Source organism: Cariama cristata, unplaced genomic scaffold, assembly GCF_000690535.1.
Source record: "Cariama cristata isolate BGI_N322 unplaced genomic scaffold, ASM69053v1 scaffold25205, whole genome shotgun sequence".
NCBI classification, from domain to species: Eukaryota; Metazoa; Chordata; class Aves; order Cariamiformes; family Cariamidae; genus Cariama; species Cariama cristata.
This window is the reverse complement of record NW_009617273.1, coordinates 1,106-10,916: the sequence shown is the minus strand read 5'-3', so window position 1 is coordinate 10,916 and position 9,811 is coordinate 1,106. Positions and strand designations below refer to the sequence as shown.

The following is a 9,811-nucleotide window of genomic DNA, read 5'->3' as shown; positions in this document are numbered from 1 at the left end:
CGCTCCCTGATGACCCGGCCAAGACTACCATGAAGAAAGCGTATTACTTGGCCTGTGGATTTTGCCGCTGGACTTCCCGGGATGTTGGCATGGCAGACAAGTCTGTAGGTAAGTGACAGTCAAAGACAGAAAACTGAGTAACAGCAGGAGCCCAGTATGTGTTTTGAAGATAACAGATAATCAAATTAGTTTCTGGCCATACGATATATGTAATAACTGTCTAGGTTTTGAGTCACAGGAAATTCACAGGGTTTGTTGCTGAAGTCTCCTCTGAAGAGCTCAGATGAGTTAGTGGAACATGTGACCCACTTCCGTACTCACGTTACCTGACTAGCAAGAAAGTTGTCAATTGAGGGGCTTTTTTTGTTTGTGCACTCTCCTCACAGCTGAGATCTTGGTTTTGTACCTTCAGGGTCTTTGGAGCCACTCAGTCTGACAGTATAAACATCTAATTTATTTTTTATCACTTTTATTCACCTAGGCTTGTTCCAGAGTTGCTAGTCTGTGTTTGTACTTGGTTTTTCTCTTCATGACAGCACTGGAACAAAGCTTTCACCTATTTCTTGGTGCATAAGATATGCAGAAAATATCTGTTGGGCTCCAGAAATGGGGCTGAGTAGACCAAGCAGATCCTCTGACTTCCAGTGTTGATATGACTGAAGACTGAGAGCTGAAGGTACAGAGACATGGGCAGCCGGTGATAAGAGACTGTTCTTGTAAACTCATGTACCTGCTGCTAAAGTGGCTCCTAGGTGTTGTCCTGAGTATCTCTCAAACAGCAGTTGTTTAAAAACACAGTATAAAAGCTGGTGAAGCTGCTTCAGCCCAAACCTGTCTGTGAAAAGCTTTCAGAGGTGTATATTTGTGGAGGCATGAACTTAAAGAATTGCAGTGGTAAGTGTAGCAAAAATAGAGAGTGTCATAGTTCACTGGTAAAAGCGGGATATTTGGGTGTTAGATGTGATTTCTGTGTGGAGTCTGGAAATATTCTCCTGAGGACTTTTGTTTTTTCTTTCTCATGCAGCTAGTGGTGGCTGGCAGGAACCGGAGAATCCTCACACACAGAGGGTGAGTGAGGGGGAGGGCCATGCTTAGGCTGAGACACATCAGCTAGAAAGAGCTGTTAGAGGGACCAGGCCCTCTCAAACATTTTTTCTGCATCTCTATAATCCTTCAGATACCAGTTCCAGTTCCTAATCTCCAACATGACTGAATTCAATGGAAGGAAGGCCTCTTAGAGGCTCTCCTGTGGATATTGCAGTATACAGTCTCCTTTTCAGAGAAACTCAGTTGAAAACATCATATCTAATAGTGCTGTTAAAACGACACCAATGAATATGCTGCGTATGTATGTGAAAAAAACTGTTTTCCGATCAAGAGTGTGTCTAGGATCTGGAAAACAGAACTGCACCTTTACTACCCTTCCCTGTCACCAGTTAGGGCTCTACACTAAATGTGATCAGCCTTGGGGTGGGGAAAGATGCTGTTTGCTCCACTAATCCAAATTGCTCAGTTTTGGCCATATGACATTATTTTGTCCAGTCATGGCAAGTGCATGAACAAAGTCTTAAGTTGCCTAACTGCAAAGTGAGAGTTGGACACTGCTCTCTGATAGACATCATTCCCAAAGGAGGGTCAATTTGTCACACGCAGTGTCAATTAATACGTGTTAAGACACACAGACTTCTTTAATGCATATCCTTCAAAATACAGCTAGTACTAGGAACGGAGTGAAACAAGTAGCAGGAACCCCAGCTTGTTCACAAACAAATACTGCAGCTGACTTGGTATTTGTTCCTCTTTCACCGGGTATCTGTTCCTTTTCATTCCTGCAGATTAACAAATTGGTTGAGTACTACCAGCAGTTGGCTCAGAAAGAAAAGATCGAGCGGGACCGGAAGAAGCTGGTGCGACGCCGAAACTACATGCCGCTGGCCTTTTCGGTAAGCTGGAAGTACTGTGCTCTCAGAGCAGGACAGGTTCTGCACAACAGCGTCAGTGTGGAAAATTAGATAGTTGGTAGCACGATAGGGCTGCTCAGCATTTTATTATTTTTTTTTCTTGAGAACAACATGAAGAAAATGTGCTAGGGCACATGGGTTTCTTCAGGGACAAGTAGTTTTACATCCATTGTTGTGTATTACATTCCCTCTCTCTCTAATAGTCCTCTCCAATAATGCCAGAAGGGTTTATGCTTACCATGCAAAGGAAGGAATATGTTATCCAGCAGTGAAATGCAGTGTAACCGCAGCCGCAATACCAGTGGTAGCTCTCTCTCAGGACAGTTGCATACCACAGCTCAGTAACAGCTAGATCAGGGTTGTCTGGCACTTTTCTGCATGAATTCTCAACTGAAATTAACCTTAAGACTTGGTTGTGGCTTGAATGACTTGTTTATTGTAACTGGCAGGTAAATGCTTACTTTATTTAGCTGGGTGACTCTGCATATGCTTGCTACTTCTCAATTAACTGTGCTTGCTCTGTGCCCTTGCTTGTGTCTTATGGCTGCATTTTTTGTCTCCGTTGCTACCTGCTGCTATTTTGGGGGCTGTCCACAGCAACACACTATACACGTAGTGGTAAGTCTTTTCACAGTTTCTGCTGGTGTTAAAGCTCTCATGGTACCAACTGAAGGGGAGTAACAGATCCTACTCTTCAGCTTGCCTCAGGGCCTCTAACTTGGAGGTGCATAGAACAAACGCACGTGAAGGCTAACTAATTAGCCAAAAAAATTTTTTTTTGTTACTTTACAATCAGGGCAGTTGTCTTTGGGTAAGTAATGTACACTTGAAAAGCAGTCCTTCACAAAGCTTGGCTGAGACACAGCCATCTGTCTTCCTGAGGCAAATGGCACTAACAATAATCTTCTGATCCTTGAAGAAAAATCACCAGGGTAGGCTGATGCTCAGATTTCTTGTTTGGTGAGAATTCAGGTTTTCAGTCCTGCCTAGAGGGAAGATTTCTGCCTCCAAGCACCCTGTGTACAGTTCAGCTGTGAAAGCTGAGGAGTAGCTCAGCTATTCCTGCCAATTGGTGGTGCCTGGCGAGAGAGACCCATAGGTAACGAGGCTTTTAGGAGCCTGAACCTTCCAGCAGCTTCTAGTAGTGCTACAGAGTATTTCAGATGGATGCATACCCATGTCGACCCAGTTCTTTTGGCAAGTGAGCTCTTGTTCTGCAGTACTTGACATGCAGTTACTCTGAAGAGAAGATCAAGGGAAAAATGTGTCACTAATGCAGGCTGGTGATTTAAGGAAAGAGCAAAAGGTTTATACGCATTAGCCGCATACATCTGTCTCTCCCTGTCTGCAGTGCAGTGATAATTGTTTTCTCCTTACTAACAGATTGAGCAGAAAAAAAAGATCTTGGGAAGCATTGAATACCTTTCCCTTTTTGCTTTCCTTTGCTTGTCTCCCTATGCTTGTCATGCAGCTCAAAGGATGAGTTTGCAGTAGGTCTTTTTGTCTTGGCAGAAAGCAGACTTGAAGCTGACGGTTCCTTTCTTCCCTTTTAGGACAAATATGGCCTTGGAACCAGGCTTCAGCGCCAGAGGTCCGGAGCACCGATCAGTGCCCTCGCTGGACTCTCGTGAGTCTCAGGGCTGGGGTTACCTTTGTGGGAAGGATAGGAGGTGGATGCAAGAGAGCAATAAGGCACCTTCAGAAAGATGATGAACATGTTAGCAGATAGCCGCAAAAGGAGCTTTCTTCTTTGGAGCATGAGAGAGATGTCAGACTCTCAGGCATCTCTGTGCAGCAGCTCCAGGTGTTTTGCTTTCTCCTAAAAAACAACAGACTGCTCACATCCTTGTGCAGTTACTATTGTCTTGCAATCTCAGGTCTCGCTGCCTTCTGTGTTATAATGCAGTTACTGTTGCTGCTATCTGTCAGAGCATGCATGCCGTATTTTATGACTGGGTTGTCCCGTACTTTGCTTCAGCCTGAAAGAAGGAGAGGACCAGAAGGAGATCAAGATTGAGCCAGCTGATGCAGTCGAAGAAGTGGAACCTCTTCCTGAGGATTACTACACAAGACCAATCAATCTGACAGAAGGTGACACCTTGTTATTCAGTCACTTTTTTCCCTTACGTCTTATAACATGGGCAGTGCCTGGAAATTTGTCTGTGGAGTTCCTAATGGCCCGAGACTTTAACCATTTTTATGCTGGGATTGAAATGGTGGGAAATCTGTGACTTTTTAAAATGGTAACTTTGAATGCAGCTTCAGCTTTGTGTTGTATGCGGAAAGCTCAGAGCCAAATACATCAGCCCTCTTAACGGTTGTTTCATTTTCTTGCTGACCTTAATTTTTGTGCGTGTGAAGTGTCAACTTTTGGATGGAGAACAGAGCTGATGTCCTTTTCAAATAATAGCAGGAAATAAGGAAGTAGCTGAGCTGCTGGGGAGTTGGAACCAAAACTGACCTGTTAAGTAACAATTGTGCATTACTTTGACGTCAGCTTGGAACAGCTTGTGTACACTTGCCAGTTATTTAGCTGGCTCATGATTTAATCAGCAAATATTGTAAATTGGTCAATGCAACTTGGGAGCGAATGGAATAAAACAGCAGGTACAGGAAGCAATGCGGACTTCCTGTTGCGGTAGCTCCAAGTTGGACAGATGTTCTCAGTAGTCCTGCAGGCCTACAAAGTCCACCAAGACGAGTTCATGAAAGGTTTATGGAAAGGGGTAGATCATCTTGATCTCCTTTTCTCCTGAGACTGTCAGCATTGTGAGAGTATGATGCTGGTAAAGAAGACAACTTTCATGGTTTCTCGCAGTGAGGGAAAGGCTGCCAGGTGGCTTGCTGCCTTTTAGACACTGGAAACAGTGAGGAGTCTGGGTTTTGGGAGAAACTCATGGGAAGTTGGCTACTGGAGTTTCTTGCCTTGGGAACTATGTAGTTGCTAATTCTATGCCTGAGCGTGAGTTATGCAAACTCCTTGCTGAGAAGCTGCGTATTGTACTCGTGCAGCACCCAGCTGTGAGGGTAACAAAGCTGTGAAAACCAATTTTCCCTTGCTGAGGGGAAAGAACTTATTTTCTAGATGATTACAAAATTCTGTTTCCACCCCAGCTGAGCTTGGAATAGAAATCAGGGTCCCTTGTTTCTCCTGGGCTGGTGCTGATGTTGCTCTCATGTTACCGTGCCCGGTCAGGGCAGCTCTTTGTACAACTCTTATCTTCCATTCATTCACTGCTAGAAATGGTGACACTTGCCAGTAGCTTCTGAATTATTGAGTGCAGGTGAAATTAAGTTTCTTAGAGCTTGTAGCATGTCTGCACGCAGTGCATGGCACACTTGCTTTTAGGCCAGCGTATATGTAGAATCCAGCTTGAATTTGAGTGCCTGAGTGAGACATTAATTTGTCTGGCTTTCTGTTGTGCACCCAGTGACGACTCTGCGTCAGCGTCTGCTGCAGCCTGACTTCCAGCCGATCTGCGCTTCCCAGCTCTACCCACGTCATAAGCACCTCCTGATCAAACGTTCGCTGCGCTGTCGGGTGGGTAATTAAATACAAAAAAGTGCTTTTTCTGGACTTGCAGAACTTGGGTTGTGGGAAATGGGCTTTCTCTTTTCAAGAGAAACTGCTCAAATGCTTCTGGGTGTTGAAAGTTCTCAACCAAATGACTGGTAACAGCACTAGGAGATGAGGGAGGCTGTCACATCTCTGACGTGATGAGGATTGTGAAAGGGGAGCAACATTGTCAAAGATGCATAAAGATACAAAGGTGGGCTTGCATAACAGTCTGTGTGCTCTGCCTAGCCAAGGAATCATAGAAGGCTGCCATTACAGTCAGAATTTAAAAATTTCTGCTATTACTAAAGACAGAAATTAAGTCAGCAAAAAAAGTATTAGTGAGAGGCAGTGTAGAATACTGAAGATGTCCTTAGAGTGAAGGCAGAAAGAGGAGATCTCAGAGAATAAAAGCAGAGAGCTGGGAAGTGAAGCCAGGCAAGAATTAAATCAGAGTTCTGTTGTTGGCTTACTACATGGTCTTTAAAAAGTTGTGTGCTTTCTCAGTGAAACAGGGGTATTTATGTAGTTCCCAGAGTGATAGAGCAATATTCTTGTAAGTATTTAAGGTGCAGAATGCTTTGCAAATGCAGAACATTTTCTTGGAAATAAGCAATGTCAGGCTGAGCCTGCATTCGAAGAGTGGCCTATGATGAGATCAGTCTTGAGTTTTAGCTGTTTGGTTTTTTAATTGATTCTGGAGTGCAAGTCAAAGGGCGTAGAGGAATTTGTGCCTTCTTCCTGCTGCAGTCAGTGAGTGTCCAAGTCTTTTTAAGGTGGATTCCAAACCTTGTTTTTCTGAGATTGCACTGGTAGTGTTGGATATGACATTTTTGGAGTATCAATAACTTGACACAGTGATGGCTACATGCACCCCAAGGTGGTTTTTATGTGCACTGTGCTAGAGGCCGGTAATGTCATGGCTAGTGGCATGGTGCTTGCAGCTCTGATTCTTCAGTGTGTGACTGCACGCTGTCTTTTGGTGCTGACTAAAATATCTTTGTCTCTAGAAATGTGAGCATAACCTGAGCAAACCAGAATTCAATCCAACATCTATCAAATTCAAGATCCAGCTGGTTGCTGTGTAAGTAAGATGTGGGGACTGGGGAGAACAACTGCCTATCCATGCTTAGTTAATGCCTTCTATTTGCATTCCTTTTGTACTCTTGATTTTGACCTCTTATATGGTTGTGCCATCTCTTAGGATGGTGTAAGCACCTTTTTCAATATATTTAGCTTATCTGTAATAGGTGTGCTTCCTGATCTACTAAAGATTTCAGCAGTCTGAAAAAGGCATTGCATGCTGTGCCAGCCCCACATGGTATCAGGAATTTGTAGGATTATATCACAAAAGAGCAGTTCATTTTTCTTTTTAATGTAAGCTAAGCTCTAATAGCATTGAATGAGTTAGATGGATGTCTATGAATACATCCCTCTACTTCAAGAGGTAGGTTATACACAGCAACACAGTCCATCACAGTCATTTGCTTTGTTGTTTTTGTAGTAACTATATCCCTGAAGTGAGAATCATGTCTATTCCCAACCTGCGCTACATGAAGGTCAGTACTTTTCCCAGAAATGCCTTAGGGTGAGACACAGCCGGGAGGTGTGGATGTGGGATCTTTTTGGTAGATGACACGGTGTGAGGATTGTTCCCTGAGGGCTTCGCTGACTCCGTTTAGAGAGGGTGCAGGGCTTAAGGGAGTGGTCAGAATAACACTGCATGTACTTGTCACTCTGCAGGAGTAGATTACCGTGCAATGTGACATCTGGCATCACAAGTACACACCAATATCTGAAGAATAAAAGGTGTGGAGTTGAGATCTTGGCTAGATTCCAGAGCTGTGTATTTCTTGTATTAAGAAAGAGTGCTGCATGGCATTGGCACCTTTCTTACAGATTGGGGGTGCCAGCTGTCGATCCCTTGAGTGTATGGGATGCAATTTTTGAAGGTGTTTATCAGTCACAGAAGATGGAGGTGTTAACAATAACGATGAATTTTAGAATAATTGCTTCTTGAACTGTGATTCCTGAATCTCCCCAGGAGAGCCAAGTCCTTCTGACTCTGACCAATCCAGTGGAGAACATCACGCATGTCACACTGCTGGAGTGCGAGGAGGGAGACCCTGACAACATCAACAGCACTGCCAAGGTATTGTACCCTCCTGCTGTGTCAGCCCAAGCCTCTTCCAAGCCTTACCATTCCCATTTATCCTTCCACAGGTCACACTTCTCGTAAGTCCTTGAGTCCCTGCTGACTGTGTTGCATTTTCCTCCTCAGAGCTTAGATGACTGTCACCAACGTAAACATCAGCTCATAAAGTATTTTGAAATCGTGTCTGTTCGTTGAGATCCAGAACCCAAGGGAGAAATATGATTTTACTGGTAGAGTGGTAACCAGCTGGTACTGGAGAGGAGAAAAGCTGAGGATGAATCACTTTTGTGTTAAACTGTAGTAAAGCAGCCCTCAGAAGGGGCTCCTGCTCACTGTGTAGGTGATGATCGGTGCTGAAAGGCTTCTGCTCTTCATGTTCTGTTTCAGGTGGCAGTTCCTCCCAAGGAGCTTATTCTGGCTGGCAAAGATGCTGCAGCAGAGTATGATGAGCTGGCAGAGCCTCAAGACTTCCAGGATGACCCTGAGTGAGTGTTGTCTCTCCTGTGGGGATCCTGTCCCTTAAAAATTTGTTGGGCACTTCAACCAAATAACTCGCTGTCCTCTCTGTTTTCAGCATGTTTGGGGATTTTTTTTGAGATTTTCTTGGGGCTGGTGGTGGTCGTTGTTTTGAGGGGGTCAGAGATCAGCAATGCTGGTTGTGGTTTGGACTATTCAGAAGACATTTGTTCACTTTGAGACAAGGTGTGTTGTTATAGCAGTTGAGTTATAGGTGGTAGTGCTAATTCTCTCCAGGAATACTGTGTGTAATCCTTTCTTTTGCAACCAGGGGGTTCACGGTAGCAGTGAGAACTACACAGTAGGGTGTGTGACAGAGTTGCCTTGAGCCTTCAAAATAGAATACGTTCTGCAGCCTCCTACAGAGCAACTTGAGCTGTGTACCATGGCCCTTCCCTGTTGCACAGCTGGGTACATAACTCCTGTGGCCAAAGCAGGCGTGTTCTGACGGATCTGTCAGCAGCTGTCAGCATAAAGGGGGGGTACCGATGCTCTGATCGTGAGGCAGGAGGGGCTGCGGGCCCCCTGCAAAAAGAGCAGAGGGGAGTAAGCTAGAAACAAGGGAAGCTTTTCTAGCGGGGTGTATTCAGCTGTAAACTGAGCATCTTTCTTATGTGGTGTCAGAATAAATATCTCAGAAGAATTGTTTGAGAACTTGGCTAACCCAGCATTCTTTTGTTTTCTACTTTGCAGCATTATTGCCTTCAGAAAAGCCAATAAGGTAGGAGTTTTCATCAAGGTCACTCCACAGAAAGAAGAGGGCGAAGTGACCGTGAGTTTCAAGATGAAGCACGAGTTTAAAAACCTTGCTGCTCCAATCCGGCCCAGCGAGGAAGGCGATCATACCTCTGAGGTCATCTGGCTCACCCATCATGTGGAGCTCAGCCTCGGTCCAGTGCTCCCATAAATGCTCCCAACCCTTGCGCCCCAACGGCTGGCCGCAGGATGGACTATCACAGTGAAGAAAGCACCTGGTGAAACGTTCTGCGAGAGCTCCTTTGTGAGGTGTGGGTGTGTGCCACGGGCCCCAGCCAGGCCGCAAGGAGGTGGCTGAGGGTGCCGTGCTTTGGGATGGTTTGTTCTCTCTCCTCTTGTCGTAGTGCTCACTAACTACCGCTCTGCTTCCCCACACCGCCACAGGCTAGTTTAACTTGCAGCACGTGTTTCAGCACAGAGAAAGATCTCCCTTCCTCTAGATTTGCACTACACCTGGCTGAATTTGGTTTTACCAACAGAAAAAAGCCCATGTTGTTTTTTCTTCATGTCATCCCACAAATGTGATGTTACGTAGTAGTGAACAACTTTTTTGCCACAGAGTTATGCCCTTCCCGAACAAACATTTTAAGAGATGGCCATGTCTGCTGCATTATTGGCAAGTTATTGACAGCAGCACAACGCATTGGTTTGGTTTTCTGCTTCCTCGTAGGATACCTCAGCTGTGGGGGATTGGAAGGTACAGCCCTACCACTCTGGCATATGTAGCCTGCATAGCTGGCGTGATAGATCTGTTTTCACAAAGGAAATGATCAGCTTACCTTTAAACTCAAACCGTAGTGTACTGTAGTGTTGATGGATTTGACTGGCAACCGAGCCTGCTGTGTTGCCGGTGGATGTGGTAGCATG

At 44.9% G+C, this 9,811-nt stretch overlaps 1 protein-coding gene across 1 annotated transcript in view; it reads left to right on the top strand.

Annotated features, from left to right (window-relative positions):
- DCTN4 (dynactin 4 (p62)) overlaps nucleotides 1-9,484 on the top strand; it is a 10,057-nt gene extending 573 nt beyond the window's left edge. Inside the window, 12 exon segments of the mRNA XM_009700479.1 lie at nucleotides 1-108; nucleotides 1,025-1,068; nucleotides 1,836-1,943; nucleotides 2,559-2,579; nucleotides 3,515-3,588; nucleotides 3,940-4,052; nucleotides 5,393-5,502; nucleotides 6,528-6,601; nucleotides 7,022-7,076; nucleotides 7,562-7,669; nucleotides 8,060-8,157; nucleotides 8,882-9,484. The exon segment at nucleotides 1-108 is cut by the window's left edge and continues 26 nt beyond it. Of these exon segments, the coding sequence (XP_009698781.1) occupies nucleotides 1-108; nucleotides 1,025-1,068; nucleotides 1,836-1,943; nucleotides 2,559-2,579; nucleotides 3,515-3,588; nucleotides 3,940-4,052; nucleotides 5,393-5,502; nucleotides 6,528-6,601; nucleotides 7,022-7,076; nucleotides 7,562-7,669; nucleotides 8,060-8,157; nucleotides 8,882-9,095 (1,127 nt within the window). The 3' untranslated portion in view covers nucleotides 9,096-9,484.
- Nucleotides 9,485-9,811: the final 327 nt, after the last annotated feature.